The following is a 24,791-nucleotide window of genomic DNA, read 5'->3' as shown; positions in this document are numbered from 1 at the left end:
AATAAAGTATTTTATTTTTTGTTTTTAAAAACATATTTTTTGTTACACCTAGCAGCCAGTAACAAATTGCTGTCGCTCTTAAATACATTAATAGCCTCTAAACATGGCAAACAAAGATTTAAGTAAACCAAAAGTTCATTTGTAATTAGTTTTAATGAAGCTTTATTCCTGTCGTCCCGCCACTTTGCGTTCATAACAAAGAATACTCTTTCTGTAATTGCTGAAGTGGCCGGAATGGACAGCAAAACTGATACTACCTTGAACAGATTTGGGAAATCAGGCTGTTCCGTAAATATAGCTTGCTATTTTTCTGTGCAATATTATTGATGTAAAAATACTCTGAATTTCGAATAATCGCTTACAAAATTACGATGTTTACTTAAGGCCTTAAAAAAAGTATTTTTGCGTACTTTATGTATCTAGTAAAGTATAACGTACGCACAGTCGAAATAGAGTACAATACTTTATAATAAAGTACGGGTGGCAACCCTAGTCGTCACTCCTAAAACTGGTTGAACACGCACTTCTAATGTCTTCTTCTTATTCTTCCTAATTTGAGCTAATCTTCGTATTTCTCTAAAGCTAGAATATCCCACATCCATAACTATTTTTGTACAATAATCTATTCTACTCTTCTTTAACTCCTAATTCTACTTTTAATATGTCTCTAACTAGCCTTTTATGCCAACGTCCACGTTTCGAACTGACACGAGCCGAACTCCAGACACAGATAAACCTTTAACACCCTTTTTCGAATTTCTAAATAAACTGTTCACGAGCATAGAAATAACATCTTTTTGTAAAGAGCGACTCTACCCTGCGCTATCCTTTGTTTCGTATTTTTACTTTTTTAATTCTAAATTAAACTCTTCTCATCTTCAATTGTTAATAATTAATGAAAAATTGAACCTAATGACTTTTAATTGTATGTGTAATTTACAAAATTTGAAATCGATATCTTTTATGGGTTTGACCAAAATTCAATTCGTTGTAATGGTATACTATTATATAGATGAAATGACTTTATCTAACTTTTTACAATATTGTAAGCATCGATTATCAATATGTTCCAGTACACCAAGCACATCTATCACCTTGGGTCACAATTGCTTTTTATGGCGTCTTTATTCTGGATGAAGTTGATCTCGTGTTGAGCTTTTCGACTATTACGCCACTGTGACTCCCTTTTAGCAATTAATAAAGTTATTAACCGGAATGCTCATAAACAATTAATTTATGGTTAATTAACGTCATTTAGGGATTCACATGGACTTAAATGTATCGTAATACGACCTCGTATCTTGTTTCTTTATTACTTGGCCGAATCGATGGGCAGTTGTGCATCCAGTTGGACGAGATTATTCCGCATGGATATGAAATCTTCTTTTTTATCTCGGACTTTGTACTAAACATGTAATAAACATTATACATTCGTCCGTAATATTTAACTTCCTTATTTGAAGACATAAATATGTAGTATTTTACAAATATTTTCGTATACTACAGATCCTGTTGATAATAATGGATAAGAAAACCTATAATTAGAAGAAACTAATTGTGAAACTTTGGTTGCTTAAATTTTAATTAAATAATTTAATCTCAAACGAAAAATATGATTTAAAAATAATTTGACAATAATACAGTGAGGACTTGTGGATTGGAACAAATTTATCATATGCTTGTTTTTTGGGAAAACGTTTGGACACATCGATCTTTATTTTTGGCTGCGGGTTTTTCATGGTAAATTCATGTATACCTACAGAGTGGCGCAAAAGCAAGCGACTACCACCGACTTTATTTTTTCAAATAGAAGCACCTATTTTTTAGTACATTTTTGAATTCTACATCGAATTTTAACTATGTTTCATGTACCATGTCCGTAGTTATTAATAAAATTACGAATGATTTCTTTCAAGTTTGGGAAGACGCGTATGTTGGAACAAACACATTTAAAATTGAGGAGTTTACTTTTCGGAAATTTATTAAACAATAGGACAACAACCTACTTAACGCAATATTCAGATTGTTGACCATTACCTTCTTGACGATAGTCGATATTGACAGACTCAACACTTTAGTTAAGGGTTGTGGCTGGAGTTTTTGTATTTTAAATCTAATTCTGTTCTTTAATTTTTCAATATTTTCCGGCTTATTAAAGTAGACTTTAGATTTCGGATAACCCCATAGATAAAAATCTACTGGGGTCAGGTCTGAAGACCTAACTGATCATTCGGTAACGCATCTCTTTCCGATCCACCCATTTTGGGAAAATATTGTTAAGATAACTTCGTATTATTCGCGAGTAGCGTAGGAATTCTCCATCCTGTTGGAATCGTACCGAATCTGCTGCTACATTTGAATTCTCACCATTTGGGTAAAGCGCAGTTAAACTGGGTATTATGTAATTTTGTAGTTAGTCTAAGTATGTCCCTCTTTTCATTAGACATTCTGGACAAGTACCTCAGGACCCAGCCATCGACGGCGGCCCCTTAGTTTCTGCCAGATCCATCAACCAACCGAAAACCAAATATATTCATTTTGGAGAAATCAACTATTAAGTACAAAACAAAATTGAAAACACATTTCCAAATGTAGAAAGTGCTTTGAAAATCTTTTTGAGCATGATGATAACTTAATTAAAAATAATAAAAAATTAATGAGGAAGAAGTACAAGGCTTCATCATTAAAATATTTGACTAATATGAGGCTAATGTCCATATAAGGTGATGTGTCCAAAGACATAGATTGAATACTTTGCTTTTATNAGTTTATTAATTTTCATACCACACTGTTGTGGTAATACCGCTTCCATTTCATATAAATCTGTACGTACAGTGGAATTCGTTTATTATGACTCCGCTTATATTGACCAACCGCTTAACATGAAGTAATTGCAGTGTTAAGTTTGTTTTTCATATTAAATTCTCTATAGGAAAGTTTGGATATAATGACTCCGTTTAAAATGACATATCGTTTATTATGACTGATTCTCAAGAAATCATATCCGGCTGTAGTGACCCAAATGATTAATAATAACATTTTCGCTCATTATAAGCGGATTCTACTGTATCTATTCATTTATTGTGATTTTAAACAAAAATAATTGTTCAATAAATTTAGAATTTAGCTTATCTACTCTTTTTGGCTATTTTAACAAAATAGGCCTTTTGTCAAAGTCATAGAGCCCCCGAGATACCTTTATGTGTCCATCTCATTATAATTCGTCACAGTCCGATCCTGCAATTTAATCATGTGTGACCAGGATCAGGACTGCATCTCCTAAGGAACTGTTCCAGACGATTGGTTGGTATGAAAACTTACACTATTACATAGGTATATATCTCTAAGTATCTCTACGCGTAGAAGATTGCGATGTTAAAACATCAAACATTACACATACATATGCGTTTACATACCTTTTTATTAAAAATATTAGCGATAAGTATAAAGTTTCTGTTGTGTCCGCATCAAACAATACAAACATAATATCATAACATACGTAATACATATACAAACCTAACTAACTAACTGCTAATAGATATACAAGCAAGCCGTGAGTCTGTTTAATTTTCCGTTTCTCACGAAGATAATTATTATTGTGTGTGATGGTAATTGAAACAACACAGACTGTTTAAAATTCATTGCTAATTATACTGTCTGATATCTCCGACTGATTGTAGTCGCTAAAGTAATTGTTTAAATCTTACCAACGCCAGTGTTTAATCTATCGTAATAAAAGGTAGTGTTTTATATGTAGAATGGCGTCTAAATAAAATTTATCGAAAAGGGGGAAATCAATAATTACCGCCGACTTATCCGAATCAACGGTGCAATTTATGGCAATGTGAAAATAAATTTCGTAATGACGATGCTTTTTTTTTAATTAATTATCGCTGATTGAAGTTTGAAATGATTTTGGTGTCAAAGAACTGAATATATTAAAGTAATTAGTAACTACATTATTTAGACGTCACCAAGCCCATTGTTGTCAACTGTAACAGTCAGATAAAAGACAAGCAAAATCTGAAGGGCAGTTGATACCATCCATATCCAAGTTAGGAAATGCATCAAGAGTAGTACAGACAAAGTGAAAAGAATAAAATAATTCGAAGTGGTCTAGCTAACGTGCCTATCACGTTGAGGTTGGCTACGCCTGGATTCGTTCTCAGCAAGTAGATATCGACACAAGTGGACCTTGTTGGTTAACTTCCTTATTTGAAGATATAAATATGTAGTATTTTACAAATATTTTCGTATACTACAGATCCTGTTGTTAATAATGGATAAGAAAACCTACAATTAGAAGAAACTAATTGTGCAACTTTGGTTGCTTAAATTTTAATTAAATAATTTAATCTCAAACGAAAAATATGATTTAAAAATAATTTGACAATAATACAGTGAGGACTTGTGGATTGGAACAAATTTATCATATGCTTGTTTTTTGGGAAAACGTTTGGACACATCGATCTTTATTTTTGGCTGCGGGTTTTTCATGGTAAATTCATGTATACCTACAGAGTGGCGCAAAAGCAAGCGACTACCACCGACTTTATTTTTTCAAATAGAAGCACCTATTTTTTNTCCTACCTGCCATCTCTTTTCTATGTTTATGATATTCCCTATAACGTCTGTCGTGAGTAAAAGTAGGCATTCTGACAGCAACCGCTCCAATCTAAGTAGTTAGTAAGTTGAAAGAAAATAGTAAATGCGACAGTTTTATTAAGGACTACGCCAATTTTGAATGTCCCAACTATACTGACTCGAATCTGTTAGTGGACCGAACAGCATGACCTACAGCTACGGTCGGCAAGCAATTTTAAGTGGTCTGCGGATTTTTATTGAAGTCCAGACAAAATGTATATGTCACAATCCTTTCTCCAAAACAATGATAAGGGTAGCGCTCAAAGCTCAATCATACTTTATTATCCACAGAAAATGAATAATTTATTTGAGTAATTTACTTTCAAAACATTATTAGCGGTCCGCCAGTTGCCGATCGTTGCCCTAGAAGTTTAGACCATTGGTTAGCATTCAGGAAGACACCGGTTGGATTTCGGGTCCTTCAGCCCTCGTCCAAGTTTTCTTTGGATCACTTAGCCAAATACTGCGGCAGTAACATTTCACAGTTAATCTTTCACTTCCTCATATTTCTAACCCCAACCATCATTGAGCTTATAAATTATTTGAAAGTTTTATTGCTTGAGCCGCCCCTGTACGTGATACGGAGTTTAGGCGAGATAGGTTGGTAGGACTCCTTCTCAGGTATGAAGGGCAGAGACATATTAGAGGCAGAAACAGGAGTTAAGAAGAGTAGAGGTAAACCTAGATTAGATTATTGTTCGCAAATAGTTAAGGATGTGGGATGTTCTACTTTTAGGAAAATGCGAAGATTAGATCAGAATAGGAAAGAGAGTGTGTCCAACTAGTCTTAGGACTGACGACCTTCTTTTAATGATGATTAAAAGGGTGTCCAAGTGTGGGAAGAAGAGTAGTCTATTAAATAACGCACATATACTCAATTGTTTTGAGGATTAATCTCAAGCAATAAATGACTGTTTATATTTCTAAACTTTCAATGAAACCGTCCTTATTGTTCATGAGTGTGGTCGTTACTGTGCTCTTCCGTTTCTTCCCCAGCAATGTGAATAAAAAAAATTGGTTGAGGGTGTTACCTACAGGTTGGGTTTGGCTGTTCTGTGTTTCCATGTTTACTATCTTGAACAAAATTACTTAAGCACCTATACCGGTGGAATTTACATTATTCTGCTGTTGAGTTCTGGTCCTTCGAGCCGGCCGGCCGGCGGCGGCGGCGTCTCGTTTTTCCGTTCTCTTCTCCGCTTCACTCCTCGTCGACATGCTCCATTCCCATCCCGCTCTGCCCCCCTGATCCCTTCCCGCGCTTACAGGCCCATTGTTGTTAAGCAGCAATGGCCGCTCGGAGTTCTACTTCCCGTGGCGAAACTTCGCCGTGGCCGCCGTTGACTTCTTCGTCTTCTTCGACTTATATTTCTTGAACTATACACACGCACACAAATACACACACACACACAGACCGTCATGGTTACCTACGACCAGCCAACTTCGCTTGCACACAGGTAGTTTAAACGACCAGTTGGCGTGTCAGTAGTAGTTTTTCACCTCCGAACGTTGTCGATTTAAACTTGTTGTCGGTCTGGTGGTGTTTTAAAGTATTTTTCCCCGGATTATTTTCCGGATATGTGAAAACAAGTGTGTCAGTCAATAAAAGAAAATGACAAAAGAGAAGACGCCGCGAGCCAAGGCGATCTTGCAAATTGCCAAGGTAAATATTATGGTTGTTGTGAGCGTGTGCTATCCACCTGTGTGAACGTATGCATATGGTGTTGTTATGGGGTACAGGTGGGTTGCCTATTATCACTACCTTATAGGTTTCGAACCATCCATCGGCTATTGTTATTTACATTTTAGGCGCCAATGTGGGATGGCAAAGGAAACGATAAATTTTGTCGATTTCTTATTTCGTACCCGAGTACATTTTTTTTTTTTTTTTGAGTGGGTATTACATACCTTAATCTGTATGCAAATAATTTGGCAGTTTAGAATTCGATTTATGGACTTTCTTCCTCTATAAAATAACTTTTTACATCTTGTAAACGAATAATAAGAAACAAAAAACTAGGAACGAAGAGGCTGATGCGCCATTGCAATTTTACGACTGCATATAAAAAACGCTGCTTTATTTCTTAACAACTGGCAAATTTAAGAACGATCTAATTAAAAGGTAAAAAAACGTTGCTCATTCCATTGTAATAAATATATAGCTTCTAAAATCAATTTTATTATGACCTACAACATTTTGAATCGCAAATATTATATCAACAAAGTAAAGTTTTTATATGTTCGAAATTTCAGGAATACAGAAGCTTAAAGAGGAATAATATTTTGTCGAATATTTTCAACTAATACAAAAAAAAAATTGTTTGGGAAGTTGTGAAGCGAGTCCATTTAAATGGTAAAATAAAATAAAAAGTCGACGATGGAATTACTTAGTAATGGTTGTTAAGAAAGTCAGGTGTGACTAACCCATAGTAAAAGGTCTTTTATATTTAAAATAGGTCCGTCAGTTTAGTCTTATGTTAAAATCTATAAAAACCCTAAATCATCAAGCAAATTTTATAGCAGCATGTAACGTTACATATTTTATAGCTTAAAAATTCAATCAGTTAAAAAAGTATCATAGGATTAGGTGAACAAACAATTTATGCAATATAAATAAAAACCTTCGTTAAGTAAATTTATGTATCTAGTAGGTTAGTTCATTTATTTATTTTACTTATGGGTTCATTAAAGTTCAGTGTCTCATAATAATTAATTCCATCACCGCGAATTCCGGTGACATAGATTACTTTTCCATAAATTGATATCTTATTAGCCAAAACGTAATTTTTTTGCTGACTTCGGAAATAAGTAATACACGAAAACATATAAACATCTAAAACAGATGAACCATTTTGAGGGGGTTGGCAGTTTTATATTGTACCGAATTTTCCAGCATTAATTTTATTTATTTAAACCGTTATTTATATTACAATTATTTATTTTACACTGTAACACTAAAGACACTTAAACTGCTTCTTATTTATATCACACGGTATTTATAATGCTTATTTATTCGTCACTGTATTAATATCACTTTGTATTCGTTCGTAATTCGTACTGTTATTATTATTACTCATGAATTATCCATTGGCTGTCGTCTAGAGGTCTATTTGTCGAATTTTCCCAAACTGTCTTTATTCAGATCGATAATTCTAGAACTCCTATTGTTAAGCAGCGAATATGTGCCATTCACAGTAAGTCTTACCCTCGGCGTCTAGTACAAAGGTTGCCATCTATCGACCGGTCTCTGCCTACAGGCCTACTTAAGGATGTTTGGGAGGTACAATCGAAGACAAGAGTACTTAAAATTAGAAATTCGTGATTAATTAGGTTTTGCAGCATATCATGAGGTAAATAAAAAGTATACGGTTTGAGAGAAAATTTGGAATTTGACCAAAAACTTTGAATAAAATAAGAAATAACGAATAATTTTTAACTGACTTTTGGCAGTGAATATGCCTTGATTTCAACTTGGAAATAAAAAAATATTTAGTTTCAATCTTTATTAATAATGAGCGTAAAACTTTTTAATATGTTTAAATAATAATTAAAACTTTAAAATTGCATTTATTTCAGACAATTATAAATATTATCATTATATTATCAAGTAAAAACGAGATTTTCAGATAATTTTTCATTTTTTCCTCGATAACCATTTAGTGAATTTGAATAACCTTACGCTAAAGTGATTCTCCAGAGTTCAAGTTACTTATTATAAAAGTTTAAAATTTCTGGTAGCTTTTTTTCTGTTAATAAAGATAAATTTAATCTCCATACAATGACGTGTAAAACTACAACTTTTTAACGGTTTAGTGAATCGATATATAATTTTTACAGGAGTTTTAGAATTGAAAGAGGAACATTCTTCCAAATTTTTATTCGTCTCGTAGCATTCTGACATACCTCCAAAACATCCTTAAGAGCAGTTGGGAATCAATGTATTGGTTGTCATGTACATCCTTGAATGTAACAATACTGTGAAGAAAGTCCCTGTGTATAAGCATAAGTCTTTAGAATTACGCTGCCTATTACTTGAAAATATTTCGTAACAACATACGTATCTACCTAGCGTACATGATGACAACATCACATCCTATTTCTCATTCGTAAAAATCTCTTTTACACTTGTCAATGTGATTAGACGCCATTTTTCACACACATCAATTTTTAATTACGAAACGAAGTTCCTAAACATTCTGAAAATTTAGAGATGTCTAAATGAAAGTATGCTCAAATCTCTTCAAATTATTACCATGATGCATCAATATTAAATGTTCTAGCTATTACTGATATTACAGTATTAAAACAGGCCTGCTTGTTAATCTTCTTTTCTGATAGTTAGGGTTAGATAATCAAAGTACCGGGGCCTCCACCATTTTTTTACGAAACTGATGAATGAAAGAGCTGGAAAATGGTTATTACAATGTACTATTTGAAGAAGAAGATACAAAATAGACAACAATTTTAAATGTCTACTAAATACAGTACTATCAAATAGTTTTTAAAATGATAGTCTGCTTCTATTGTTGTTATTAATCAATTTACTTCGTAGTAAAGTGTACAACAAGTCATTAATATTTTAGGTCTTTCTTATTTTTATTGATAATTAGGTGTGTCGTAAAATCATAATCTTATAAAAGAGCTGTTTTATTCGACAATGATAGTATTTTGAGTGGAATCAAGTAAAATTGCATTATTGAATCAGAATTTCGGCCTCCAACAATATGACGGAATAATTAAATGCTTCACGACGGTAGAAACAAAAGGCTTTGAATTTTAATATTCTTAAAAAAAAGAAGAGAATTTTTAACGTTTAATAAAAAACATTTAAAACAGAACATACAAATATCTCGGTAGTATGCATTTTACGTATATATTTTATAGAGTAGGTATTTCAAAAAAATTACATTTTTGGAAAATCATCGTCGAATAAAAATGACCCAACATAAATATAGTGGATTTAGGGTATAACGACGACTAAGGGACCACTGTAATTTGGTCGTTATATCCGGAAGTCGTTATAGGCAAAGGTAAAGACATTTTAAAATATTTAATGTTATCACAATAAAACGTATGCAAAATTAGTTCGTTCGGCTAAGGTTTTACGAGGGTGGATTGATAAGTTTCCGGCCTGACCAAGAAAAACAAGGTTTTTAAAAATTTTTTTTTTTTATTTCTCAACATAATCTCCTCCAAGGCTGATACATTTCTCATAGCGGTGTTCCAGTCTATTAATGCCATCTCTATAGACTGATTCGTCAAGCTCCTCAAAATAACCATTTACAGCTTCGATTACTTCTTCATTGTCCGCAAATCTCTTACCGCCAAGCCATTTTTTGAGATTAGGGAACAGAAAATAGTCACTCGGGGCTAGGTCTGGAGAGTAAGGAGGGTGCGGCATCAATTCAAACTTTAGATCGTTGATTTTAGCCGTCGCAACGATTGACGTGTGCGCTGGTGCGTTATCGTGATGAAACAAGATTTTTTTCTTCGCCAGATGAGGTCGTTTAATTTTCACCTCGTGGCTCAAACGTTGCAATAAGTCTGCGTAGTATTGACCAGTGATAGTATTACCCTTTGCAAGGTAATCAATGTATATAATACCTCTTGCATCCCAAAAAACAGTAGCCATAACCTTGTTCGCCGAAAAAATTGTTTTTGCCTTCTTTGGAGTTGGTTCCCCTGGTCCAATCCACTGTTTAGACTGTTCTTTGGTTTCAGGAGTGTAGTGGTGGACCCACGTTTCGTCAACGGTTACGAATCGACGCAAAAATTCGCTTGGATTACGCTTATACAATGACAAATTTGCGGTAGAAATGTTTTTTCGAATCAATTTTTGGTCGACTGTTAGCAAACGCGGCACCCATCTTGCACAGAGCTTTTCCATATGCAAATGTTGGTGCAAAATATGTTGCACACGTTCATATGACATCTTACAGGTCTCAGCTATCTCACGCACTTTCAATCTGCGGTCTCCCAGCACTATTTGATGAATTTTTTCGATCATATCTGGAGTTGTGACCTCAACGGGGCGTCCTGAGCGAGGCCCATCAGAGGTGCTCACACGACCCTTTTTAAACTCGGAAACCCACTGCTTAACGGTTGAATATGACGGGGAGGATGTCCCCAGTGTTGAGTCCATCTCTTTTTTAATTTCCTTCGGCGTTAACCCCTTCAAATAAAAGTATTTGATGACAGCACGATTTTCCTGCTTTTCCATTTTTACGAAAACCACAGAGGCGTCTTGTTCAGCGTGCTGTCAAACCTACACTAGCAAGGAGATCGGGCTGAAACTATAGCTACAAGCTATCCAAGGATGGTACTATAGAATGTCACCTCAAGGTAGGCCTAGTGGCGTCATCTCTTGGTTAGGCCGGAAACTTATCAATCCACCCTCGTATATCTGAAATCGTGGTAATTACAAACAGATGCCTCACTATATATAAAATTTCTTTCCTTCTAGTTTATTTTCATTACAAGTAGAAAATGATAAAAAAATATGATCCAGTAGACAATGGGAGCGAGCGAAAGGTGACCATGCAAAGCCCACACTGTTGTAAAAATGCAAGGGTCATCAGAAAAAATAAAGAAGTATTGTCTTATTTACTTTTATTTCTACTAGGTACTCTACCATTAGTGCAAAGTTCAAGAAGCTGAGTGTGTGCTTCAATGGACACTTCTCCGTTACACAATTTCTTAGAAACTGTACCGAGGAGTTTTTACTTCAAAAGTACTGCAAGTATATACATAATTCCATGTATTTTGCGTATTTCTTAACAGAATAAGTACATACATAATATACACTACAGAATATATTCATATGAATGTATGCACACAATTCCTTTCTACCTTTGCATATATGCATGTATACAATCTTTGCATTTATTCATACGACAGCCAGCCACAGGATATCGGATGACTTAGGCACACGACGCTTAGATTATCAACTGTTCAAAAAAAAGGAATAAAGGAAATTGGTAGCACGAGACTTTCCGTCACATATGTAGTGATGCAGTGATGGTTGCCGTTTATTTGTCCGTAACATAAAAAGTGAACCCAAAAGTTCGCACGAACACAAATATTCAAGATTAGTATACGTTTGGTTTTTGAGATAGAAGCAACTGAAGTTGTGCTATATATAGGTCATGCAATATCAAAAATACAAGGATATTCTCAGTATATTTCGAACGCTTCTAACCTTTTCTTTTCCGCCGCGCCCATCGTCCATGTTTCGCATCCGTACAGCGCCGCGTTCCAAACATACACCTTTAACAATCCTTTTCGAATTTAAAGTTAAACGTTCGTAAGCACAGAAGTGACTTCGTTTTATTGAAGCCGACTCGACCTTGCGCTATCCTTTGCTTTATATCCCTACTATTCCTTCCATCCTGACTTATCTGACTTCCTACATTACCTGAAATCATCCACTATTTTTGTTTTACTTTTATTTATTTTCATACAATACTGTCTTCTCAATACCGCTTCCATTTTATTTAAAGTTATCTCCAACTCCTCTTTGCTAGATGCTAATACTGCTATATCATCTGCAAATCTAAGCATACTAATCTTTTGCCCTTGCACATCTATCCCTACAGTTGTACTGTCTTTAATGATGTTGATCGCGTCTTCGATGTATTGATTAAAAAATAATCTTGTATATTAGGGCGAAGATGGTGAAAAATTAAAGTATTAAGTGCAGAAACTGTATCGCCATCTAGTTAGTATTTGCTGATACTGAAGTAGTAAACGTTCTTAAAAATTATGGTTTTAGAATTGAAGGCCTTTTTCTATAAACTTTATATAATATGAATCCCTAGGTTGAATACACAAACAAAAATATTGGTCAGCGTTAACAAAACTACCCTTATGTATATACTGAATAAGCTGTTAATCTGTTAAAAAAATAAATCACTGTGTTGCGGATTGTTCGTAAGGACATTTCTATTATGTAGTAGATAATTAATAGGTAATTTATATTATTTTGTTGTCTTATTTTTTTGAATTATACTACGTGATAATAAAATGAAGACTCTCGTTATGAATGAGATTCCACTTACGTAGGTAAATAAATAATTAAAGTAGGTAGGCGGAAAACGCACCTGCTTCCGTAGAATAGGTTTTGCATTCTAGTTCAATGTTTCTTTAAATGTCCTTGGGTTAAGCACTTGGATGATCATAATTAATAATAAATGATAATTGATTTTCTGATATCCTAAAGAATATGTATTGGTAACTGCACTACAAATTGTAGAAGCTTTAGTACTTTTGAAATCGGATGTGCTAGTGGACATCTCTCTTCCTACTGCTTACTGTTTTTATTAAGAGAGAGAGAGAAACGGAAATTATCTCTGGTCAATATTCTTGGATTTGTGGGGCAAACTAGGAGAACGTTTCGCTCCTACGTCGAAAGCTTTCCATTAAGTAAATAGTCTTGAGAAAGGCCCCAACGTAGAAGCGAAACGTTGGTCTAATTTGCGAATAAATCAGTGAAGAATATTGACCAAAAATAGTTCAGTTTTCATATAAATATTGTGAGCCATGTTTGTTATTCTTTTTTTTTTTACACAATACTTTGACCAAAAGTTACAATTAATATTTTTCGAAGAGCGTAAAAAACTTCGTTTCTACCGGGTGTCCCACGCAGGGCAGCCCTTTGTTTTTATTGGTCGTATCGACAAACAGAAGGAACACTTTTAGTATACTACTCAATTTAGCAGAATTGTAAAATACAAATACGATATTAGAAACGTCCTGCTTTTCCAACCTGAGCTTGTTCTAGGTATATATACAGGGTGTTTCTGAAATAAGTAGCCATGTTGCAGGAGGTGAGAGGGCACTATACAATAAAAAAATTGAGTAAATGTTTAGTGGTCCGAAAGTCTACCGTTTTCGAGAAAAACGTAGTTGAAATACTAGTCCGGCTCTGGTAGGATCAGACAGGAAAATACGACATTGCAACGCCGCATTCAATCAGATGTAACATTCGTGTTGTGCAAGTATGTTTTTTTTTGTATTTTGTGCTTTTAATAGCATGTATAGGTGTACTTTAAATAGCACTGCATATTATCAGCGATAAACAAAGTAGTTGTTATAGCTATGGACATATAAAAATTATTATGTGTAGTAGCATAGCAGTAAGCTATTGGTGTTTACTTTATTAGTCGTTTTATAACCGTCACTGTTTACATCTTCAATCGATGTAGTTGCTTAGTTGTTGTAACTATTTCTTTACACTTTACCAATTCACGCCCAGAACCGGGCTTCGGATTGCAACATCGTCTGGCTTTCTTCCAAACTTCTTTCTTCTTTAACCATACTGCTTTACTCATCATGCATGCGATTCTCTATTCCATCAAGTTAACATTCTCCAAAGTTTAATACTTATTTCAGAAACACCCGTATTGTCTGGGTACGACCCTGGTAGTAATGGCTACCGTTCATTCACTTGAGGACGCCCCTGCTGACCACAAGAATAATTATTCATATAATTTCTTGAAAAAAAAAGACACTACACCAAAAAAGCACACGTGCAAAATTAGTAAATTGTCTTTTTTGCATAATCGCAAACAACTGTGTACTATGTACCTACCTATAATGTATAATGAAGCAAGAATTTCAAAACGCCTTCAACATTACGTTGTATAAGCCTCAGATATTAATTTCCTACCTACGAAAAAAAAACTTCTGTTGCACAAGACCGACACATAATCTGTATCAAGGTTAGGCAATCCACGATCTGCAAAAGAAGTCAAGGATAATACAGTTTATATGTGTAAACGTTTATTAAACATTTATCAACTAAAATTAAAGAATAGGTTAATAATTTCAATCTCAATTCTTAAATAAACTTTTGAGAATAATAAATAATCGAGCGATTGCGGTAGTAACGCATGAGGTTACTGTTCTAACTCATCGTTGATATCTCCACGTAGTATTACTTGCAAAACGTTATTTTAGGGTTTACGAACTCATTTTTTTTTTCCTTCAAAGTTAAATATATTGACTTCCGAATTTGATGAACGTTTGGAATGTATTTTCTCAACCACGTCTATCTGAAAATTACCCCAAAGTAACCGAAATATCAAAATCTTTTGAACAAAGCGTGTAGCACGCCTCAGACGTTTTGAATTGCATTTATTGGAGTTGTGTTACTTTATTGCTTATATGAATAGATGACTGAAGGTTTTTGTACGAATTTTTTCTATACTACATCGTATTCTTCAAAATTATATGCCCTGCCTGTAATAGAGTATCCGTATGTTAGGTTTTTAATTCCCCTGTACTGTACTGTATACATAAAAATAATTTTACAGGTCGTTGTTGATTGGAGTTATGTCCTAACGTTTCGCAAAAAAAGTGACAATATTCATCCATGTGAACGTCGGCAGCATCGGAGATGGAAGGACCTTTGAAGAAGCTTACCACTCTTGCTAGCGAAACGTTAGGAAACAACTTCAATCGACGCCGACTTTTAGATTCAAATCAGGACTGTATTAGTTCACCTAACTGGCCGCGAAAGCCTTTACTAACTGGTCAGTAATTTTACGATTTCAAACGTAAAATGAACTCTAAATACGCCTAAAATACCTGTTATTTGGTGCCCTTTTTTTAATGGGCATATATCTGCTGAACAGGTGGTAGGTCACGGTGCACGAAGCGCAAGTGTAAACAGATGTTTAAGCGGGCACACGCCGTATGTTGTTTGCACATGACAAAAAGGCCCTATATTTACAATCAGAATTTTCTTTCATTTTTAAATCACTTAACCGCCGTTTCAGGTTTATTCAGCAATCTAGTAAACATGTTGCTTTCGTATCTACTCAGGAAATAATAATATTATCGTTTAACCAAAGTTCGTTATCCTTTTTTGTGTATCAATCTGCTCACAGAGTTGCTATATATATATTTATATGTACAGGGTGAGCAAATTTCACCGAAAGCGGCATGACCTGGAGGTATAGACTTTAGACCATTGCTTAGCATTCGGGAGGACGCCGGTTCGATTCTGGGTCCGCCTGTCTTGGTCCAAGTTTTTCTGTGGTTTTTTTGGATCACTTAGGCAAACTCTGGGGCAGTAATATTCCACAGATAATCTTTCATTCTTTTCTGTTTTCATTTCGCCCGTCTCATCTTTCTCACGCGATACCCGAAAGGAGGCTGAAGAAGGTCTTCCCCCCTACCTTCCGGCGTAGTTAGGAAGACTGCTTGCCTACTGGCTGGTGGGAACGAATTTTTTGCAAATTTCGATATTAATGGCGGCGCATCGATCTCTTTTCTTTTGAGACAAACTTGTTGGTGTTTTCAAAAACTGACTATCGTCCTTTGTTGTCGAGTTATAAACAAAATTGAAAATTTCGAGTTTTGGCTACATGTCCATATCTTGGTTGTTTGTATTATTAGAAAAAAACAACTCATAGTTACTGAGTTGTCTTATACAAACGTCGAAATGTACCCACCCTGTACATGCTAAATTGTATTCTATTTTTTTATGTCATCATAAGTTAATTATAAGTAAGTGAATTGCACTAATATTCCGGATAAGATAAATTACATAAAAAGAAAAGAGGACACATTTGAATATTTAATTTTCATTTGAAAGGAGATGTATTTTATGAATATTGTTCCTTTTTTGTTACAGGTGCTATGGCATTTAGATATTTTTCGGCGCAGTTTTCGAGATTTGACCGGCCATGCTTGCATGGCAGAATCCTGCATCTTTTGTGCTCTCAAGGTAAGAAGAAAATTTACGTTATAACGATTATCCTCAAAAGATATTGCCTGAAACATTCCCATTTGAAAACTGATATTAACAGTAATAACAAAAAATAGAGATATCTACTTTAATAGTGGAATGATAAAAAAGAAAAAGAAGAAGCACATACGCGTATGGCAAGGTCCACTTTTTCGTGTACGGTATATTATCCTTTATATTTTCAAAACAGAAAATAGAGTTTGAATCATTTAAAGTGGCGGTTCAGGCAGCAACACTACCAGCAACTGTTCGCCCTTGTTTACACCTTGTTGCAATTAAAACACTCTTTGTAGTTTGCTAACCACTTGTGCTTAGAAAGCTATAAATAGTTCGAAAGTTTTTCCAGGGGTGCTTTCAAATATTGTCGAAAGAACAATAACCTATCTTCTTTTGTTTCCTTGCTGTCTTATCAACCGGGTAATGTCGGATTTCTCCATGAAGGAAACCTCAACTCTAACAGCCATTTTGTATGATTTAACCCAACTTAACCTTCTTTTATTTTCTTGCTGTCCTATCAACCGGGTAAACTCGAATTTCTCGAGGAAGGAAATCTCAACTCGAATAGCCATTTTGCATGATCTAACCTAACCTAACCGTTTTTTGTTTTCTTAAAGTCCTATCAACTGGTTAAAGTCGGATTTCTCGAGGAAGGAAATCTCAACTCCAACAGCTATTTTGCATGATCTAACCCAACCTAACCTTCTTTTATTTTCTTGCTGTCCTATCAACCGGGTAAAGTCGGATTTCTCGAGGAAGGAAATCTCAACTCCAACAGCCATTTTGCATGACCTAATCCAACTTAACCTTCTTTTATTTTCTTGCTGTCCTATCATCCTATCAACCGGATAAAGTCGGATTTCTCCAGGAAGGAAACCACAACTCTAACAGCCATTTTGTATGATCTAACCCAACCTAACCTTCTTTTATTTTCTTGCTGTCCTATCAACCGGATAAAGTCGGATTTCTCCAGGAAGGAAACCACAACTCTAACAGCCATTTTTTATGATCTAACCCAACTTAACCTTCTTTTATTTTCTTGCTGTCCTATCAACCGGATAAAGTCGGATTTCTCCAGGAAGGAAACCACAACTCTAACAGCCATTTTGTATGATCTAACCCAACCTAACCTTCTTTTATTTTCTTGCTGTCCTATCAACCGGATAAAGTCGGATTTCTCCAGGAAGGAAACCACAACTCTAACAGCCATTTTTTATGATCTAACCCAACTTAACCTTCTTTTATTTTCTTGCTGTCCTATCAACCGGATAAAGTCGGATTTCTCCAGGAAGGAAACCACAACTCTAACAGCCATTTTGTATGATCTAACCCAACCTAACCTTCTTTTATTTTCTTGCTGTCCTATCAACCGGATAAAGTCGGATTTCTCCAGGAAGGAAACCACAACTCTAACAGCCATTTTTTATGATCTAACCCAACTTAACCTTCTTTTATTTTCTTGCTGTCCTATCAACCGGATAAAGTCGGATTTCTCCAGGAAGGAAACCACAACTCTAACAGCCATTTTGTATGATCTAACCCAACCTAACCTTCTTTTATTTTCTTGCTGTCCTATCAACCGGATAAAGTCGGATTTCTCCAGGAAGGAAACCACAACTCTAACAGCCATTTTTTATGATCTAACCCAACTTAACCTTCTTTTATTTTCTTGCTGTCCTATCAACCGGATAAAGTCGGATTTCTCCAGGAAGGAAACCACAACTCTAACAGCCATTTTGTATGATCTAACCCAACCTAACCTTCTTTTATTTTCTTGCTGTCCTATCAACCGGATAAAGTCGGATTTCTCCAGGAAGGAAACCACAACTCTAACAGCCATTTTTTATGATCTAACCCAACTTAACCTTCTTTTATTTTCTTGCTGTCCTATCAACCGGATAAAGTCGGATTTCTCCAGGAAGGAAACCACAACTCTAACAGCCATTTTGTATGATCTAACCCAACCTAACCTTCTTTTATTTTCTTGCTGTCCTATCAACCGGATAAAGTCGGATTTCTCCAGGAAGGAAACCACAACTCTAACAGCCATTTTTTATGATCTAACCCAACTTAACCTTCTTTTATTTTCTTGCTGTCCTATCAACCGGATAAAGTCGGATTTCTCCAGGAAGGAAACCACAACTCTAACAGCCATTTTGTATGATCTAACCCAACCTAACCTTCTTTTATTTTCTTGCTGTCCTATCAACCGGATAAAGTCGGATTTCTCCAGGAAGGAAACCACAACTCTAACAGCCATTTTTTATGATCTAACCCAACTTAACCTTCTTTTATTTTCTTGCTGTCCTATCAACCGGATAAAGTCGGATTTCTCCAGGAAGGAAACCACAACTCTAACAGCCATTTTGTATGATCTAACCCAACCTAACCTTCTTTTATTTTCTTGCTGTCCTATCAACCGGATAAAGTCGGATTTCTCCAGGAAGGAAACCACAACTCTAACAGCCATTTTTTATGATCTAACCCAACTTAACCTTCTTTTATTTTCTTGCTGTCCTATCAACCGGATAAAGTCGGATTTCTCCAGGAAGGAAACCACAACTCTAACAGCCATTTTGTATGATCTAACCCAACCTAACCTTCTTTTATTTTCTTGCTGTCCTATCAACCGGATAAAGTCGGATTTCTCCAGGAAGGAAACCACAACTCTAACAGCCATTTTTTATGATCTAACCCAACTTAACCTTCTTTTATTTTCTTGCTGTCCTATCAACCGGATAAAGTCGGATTTCTCCAGGAAGGAAACCACAACTCTAACAGCCATTTTGTATGATCTAACCCAACCTAACCTTCTTTTATTTTCTTGCTGTCCTATCAACCGGATAAAGTCGGATTTCTCCAGGAAGGAAACCACAACTCTAACAGCCATTTTTTATGATCTAACCCAACTTAACCTTCTTTTATTTTCTTGCTGTCCTATCAACCGGATAAAGTCGGATTTCTCCAGGAAGGAAACCACAACTCTAACAGCCATTTTGTATGATCTAACCCAACCTAACCTTCTTTTATTTTCTTGCTGTCCTATCAACCGGATAAAGTCGGATTTCTCCAGGAAGGAAACCACAACTCTAACAGCCATTTTTTATGATCTAACCCAACTTAACCTTCTTTTATTTTCTTGCTGTCCTATCAACCGGATAAAGTCGGATTTCTCCAGGAAGGAAACCACAACTCTAACAGCCATTTTGTATGATCTAACCCAACCTAACCTTCTTTTATTTTCTTGCTGTCCTATCAACCGGATAAAGTCGGATTTCTCCAGGAAGGAAACCACAACTCTAACAGCCATTTTTTATGATCTAACCCAACTTAACCTTCTTTTATTTTCTTGCTGTCCTATCAACCGGATAAAGTCGGATTTCTCCAGGAAGGAAACCACAACTCTAACAGCCATTTTGTATGATCTAACCCAACCTAACCTTCTTTTATTTTCTTGCTGTCCTATCAACCGGATAAAGTCGGATTTCTCCAGGAAGGAAACCACAACTCTAACAGCCATTTTTTATGATCTAACCCAACTTAACCTTCTTTTATTTTCTTGCTGTCCTATCAACCGGATAAAGTCGGATTTCTCCAGGAAGGAAACCACAACTCTAACAGCCATTTTGTATGATCTAACCCAACCTAACCTTCTTTTATTTTCTTGCTGTCCTATCAACCGGATAAAGTCGGATTTCTCCAGGAAGGAAACCACAACTCTAACAGCCATTTTTTATGATCTAACCCAACTTAACCTTCTTTTATTTTCTTGCTGTCCTATCAACCGGATAAAGTCGGATTTCTCCAGGAAGGAAACCACAACTCTAACAGCCATTTTGTATGATCTAACCCAACCTAACCTTCTTTTATTTTCTTGCTGTCCTATCAACCGGATAAAGTCGGATTTCTCCAGGAAGGAAACCACAACTCTAACAGCCATTTTTTATGATCTAACCCAACTTAACCTTCTTTTATTTTCTTGCTGTCCTATCAACCGGATAAAGTCGGATTTCTCCAGGAAGGAAACCACAACTCTAACAGCCATTTTGTATGATCTAACCCAACCTAACCTTCTTTTATTTTCTTGCTGTCCTATCAACCGGATAAAGTCGGATTTCTCCAGGAAGGAAACCACAACTCTAACAGCCATTTTTTATGATCTAACCCAACTTAACCTTCTTTTATTTTCTTGCTGTCCTATCAACCGGATAAAGTCGGATTTCTCCAGGAAGGAAACCACAACTCTAACAGCCATTTTGTATGATCTAACCCAACCTAACCTTCTTTTATTTTCTTGCTGTCCTATCAACCGGATAAAGTCGGATTTCTCCAGGAAGGAAACCACAACTCTAACAGCCATTTTTTATGATCTAACCCAACTTAACCTTCATTTATTTTNTATAAAGTTACCCTGAACATTTATTCGTCAATAGATGTTATATATAAAATGGTATATGAATTAATAAAAGTAGCTTTTTCATATTTTTAGGGCTAGGAAAAAAGTTAAGGTAATTTCATATACTTACACTTACTGTAAAATTATTGAAAAATTGAATTATAGTTATCGACATAGACTGTATGAATAACACAAAAGTTTTAATTCAATTTGGTCAGTATTTAAATCCATATATTCATTTCTTAGTACCCTTCGGCATTTAGTACCGAGCGGTAGCTATAAGGCCGCTTTCACACAGTGCGATAACGATAATCGAGTTGAAAATGAATTCTCACATCAATATTTCATATTAATGCTTCAACCAACTCAAAAATAAAAACACAATTAAAAAAAATTAAAAATGTCATAGTGTTTCACATATTTAATATATATAATTTTTAGTAAGAAAAAAAATCGAAGTATGTGTAACCTAGTAGGCACGATTTGTCGTGGTTGCTGTTGTCATCTCTCGTAGTTTAGTGGTTAGAGCATTGGTGTGTAAAGCCAAAGGTCCCGGGTTCGATTCCCGGCGGGGGTGAGACAACAGCAACAAAAATTTTCCCTCATTAATCTGAAGTAGTTTGTAGTGGATGGAAAATTAATTGAAAATGAATTTTCACATTAATATGACACAAAAATATATCAAAAATATTTAAAGCGAACGCTTTCACACTGATGCGATTTAATATTAAAATCGTTGCAGTAAAAAATGTCGCAAATACATTCGGATTTGTATTAACAAAATGTACGCTTTCACACATAGATTCCATTAGATACATACAACTAAACCAGACGCGAGGATAGGTAGGCTTGCGTTTCAACTTGGAACGTTGTCGAAACAACATTTAGTCGCATAATGTGAATGCGATACGACAAATCGCGTGGAGGAAATCGTGCCGTTATCGCACCTGTGTGAAAGTGGCCTAAGGGTTAATATTTCGTCGACAGCTTAGCATTCGATTTTCGGACTGCCCCTCCTAATCAAAGTTATTTTCTGATTTTCTTAGATCAACTGGGCAAATAATTACCCAAATAATCATTCACTTCTCTTATATATTCATTTCATCTCATCAATCACCACCCCCTATTACCGCGATTCTTCAAATGACGGGGTTTCGCATTGGAAGCTGGGGAAATTAAAAATCGAAAAGTTTTTATGGTATATGCCTAAAAGATCAATATTTATAGTAGAATGAAGATTCGGGCTATAGGGCCGTGGTCTAAGTGAACCATTCCGTTCAGACGTTTCGTCAGCTACTGCGGCTGGCATCTTCAGTGGTAGTGCTGCGTTGACAACGTGAACGTAGATTGTATCTCGATGTCTCGACAGCGACTGGGGAATGGTTCACTTAGACCACGGCCCTATAGCCCGAATCTTCATTCTACTATGGATTCCGGCCGTGAAAGCCTTTGTTCTTATATAGATTTAACCGTGCTCAGTGAAATTTTCAGTAATAAATTATTATTTATGTGTAATTTTTATAAAATCCTATTCTAATTTGATGGCAAAACAAAATTAATTATTGTTATAAAGTTATGTAAACAAAACAATTACATAATTACAAAATTAAAATGTTCAGCGACTTCTATTAATTAATATATAGACGTAGACGTAATAGCAACAACAATGTTTGAAATTTTCAAAAATCTTAACCGACATTTTTTTAAATATAGCTATTGTTTGGTAAATATTACTTAAACATAAAATTCACGTATCGTCATGTGCGCCAATGTTTTTTCCAATCCACGAAAGACTTAAAATCATTTGTGTGATCTTGTTCAGCTCCTCCTTCGATGCCGTCTTTATTTCCTCAATCGTAAATAAAGTAGCATCGTCCTTTCATGGGCCTCTTCTGAACAAGAAAAAGTCACAGGGGGCCAAATCTGGGTAATACGGTCACTGCGGTGTTATTAGTCTGTTTTTGGCCAAAAGTTCGTGCACAAGCAAGAATGTGTGAGTAGGGACGTTATCATGGTGTAAAAGCCAATTTTTGTTCTTCCACAAATCCGGGCGTTTCTGGCAGATTGCATCGCCCTACCTTGTGGCAAGAACTCATGATGCACCACGCCCCTACAATCGAAAACATCTGTAAGCAAAACCTTCACATTCGACCTAACTTAGCACGCTTTTTTCGGTCTTGGTTCCTGAGGCAGCTGGGATGATTGAGCTTTGGTTTCCAAGTCATAACCAAAAATCCATGATTCGTCGCCAGTTATGACCCTCTGGAGCAAATTTTGATCGTCGCGGACAGAGTCCAATAGCTCCTTAACAATGTTAATATGATGTTGTTTTTAGTCGAAATTGATCAATTTTGGTACGAATTTTGCGGCGACCCGTCTCATGGCCAAATCATTGGTAAAAATGAAATAGTTGGAACTAATCGTTATGTATAGGCCCTCAGCAATTTTTCTTATGATGACTCGACGATTGGGCAGCACAATTTCTTCACTTCATCAATGTTTTTGTCTGTTGTTGACGTGCTCGGGCGTTCGGCACGCTCTCCGTTGTTCACATCTTTTTGGCCCTCTGAGAACATTGTACCACCGATAAACGTTGCTTTTGTCCAAGGTGCGCGAACTTAATTTTGTTTTTCACGCAAAATTTGATACACATTTTTTGATCCATTTTTTGGAATAGGCAAAAATCGAAGACGAGCCAAAACACGTGCAAGCAAAGCAAAAATTAACTAAACATTCAACATGGCTGAACTTGTCGGTATAAGTAAGAGACATGAGTACCAACATAAGGCCACAAAAGAATCGATAATCAAATATACGTAACCAGGGTAAGTTCAAAATTCGCCATACTTTTTGAACAGACCTAATGTAATGTAATGCGACATGGAATAGATGGACGAAAAAATTTGAGGCGATGCAATAAAAGTTTCACTTTAATAATACATTTAATGTTAACTGTCTGTGTTGATTAATTTTAGATAATAAATAAATATCCACTGTGTTTAAATCGGTTCAAAAAAGTTATTGCAGTTTAGCTAAATAATATTATTATTTCAATCAGTTTTATGCAGGAATTATTGAAGTTTAGTTGAATAATGTTATAATTTCAGTCAGGTTTATACAGAAATTGTGATATCTATCAACTATGAACATAATAACCAGGCGAAAAGGTTCTAAAAAAATTTATGAATGACACTGTTCGGGGNTGAGAAAGTTATATAAAACATTATTTAAATATCTTTATCAATAGGGTAGGTTAGGTTAGGTTAGGTTATCGGGTTTTGTTCAAGTGACCACCCTCTTTCGATCCCCCACCTCCACCCCCTTTAAAATATTTTTTTATTGATTTTTATTTGATTTATAGTATATGAAAATTGTCAAAATAATCAACTTTCAACCCCCATAACTTTTTATGGGGTTTTACTCAGGTGACCACCCTCTTTCGATCCCCCTACAGCCACCCCATCTAACCCCCATTGAGACCGCCACGAACTTTTTATGGTACAGGGGTGGGGGAGACCTCCTCTTTCGATACCACGCACCCCCACCCCCGATGGTGGTTAGGGGCATCATCTAGACATTTACCATATTTTCTTTCTACTAGCTTTTACCAGTGGCTTCGCTTGCAGAAATTAATATTGTTTCTCCATAAAACCTAAAACTCCTAATTCACAGATACAAAGTTTAAATTTTATGTATCGTCGCCATCTTATATTTTAAATACTAACAACGTAGCAACATTTCATCCTTTATGGTTGATTTTTAAAAATTGCCAAAACACGTATTTGCTTAATTTCAACAGTGAGTATTAAGAGCAACCTTCCAGTAAATCCGACTACAAATAAAATGTACTCCATGGAAATGTTGCAACCTCTTTTCATTTGATTAATTATATCAAAGAGCATAAATGAATTGACAGCTACGGACAATTTGAATTTGGTTTTTACGTTTTTCTGGTATGTTCAAGTTAAGTAATATATATATATGGTTAAAGTTGAAATTTTATCT

General features: G+C 35.4%; 1 protein-coding gene and 1 long non-coding RNA gene across 3 annotated transcripts in view; one reads left to right on the top strand and one right to left on the bottom strand.

Moving 5' to 3' along the window:
• LOC108735155 overlaps positions 1-24,791 on the bottom strand; it is a 480,326-nt gene that overhangs the window by 44,382 nt on the left and 411,153 nt on the right. The window lies entirely within an intron of this gene.
• The window catches only part of LOC108735152, a 130,828-nt gene that overhangs the window by 48,296 nt on the left and 57,741 nt on the right, over positions 1-24,791 (top strand). The window contains exons 1-2 of one of the 2 annotated variants that reach the window (XM_018466989.1): positions 6,104-6,304; positions 16,280-16,372. In XM_018466989.1, coding sequence (XP_018322491.1) covers positions 6,254-6,304; positions 16,280-16,372 — 144 coding nt within the window. In that variant the 5' untranslated portion in view covers positions 6,104-6,253. Of the gene's footprint in view, positions 1-6,103; positions 6,305-16,279; positions 16,373-24,791 lie in introns of those variants that run through there. The other variant, XM_025976645.1, reaches the window with a different exon arrangement.

This window comes from Agrilus planipennis, unplaced genomic scaffold, assembly GCF_000699045.2.
Source record: "Agrilus planipennis isolate EAB-ADULT unplaced genomic scaffold, Apla_2.0 scaffold102, whole genome shotgun sequence".
In the NCBI taxonomy this organism is placed as follows: Eukaryota; Metazoa; Arthropoda; class Insecta; order Coleoptera; family Buprestidae; genus Agrilus; species Agrilus planipennis.
The sequence above is the reverse complement of the archived record's forward strand: the minus strand, read 5'-3'. Positions and strand labels throughout refer to the sequence as shown.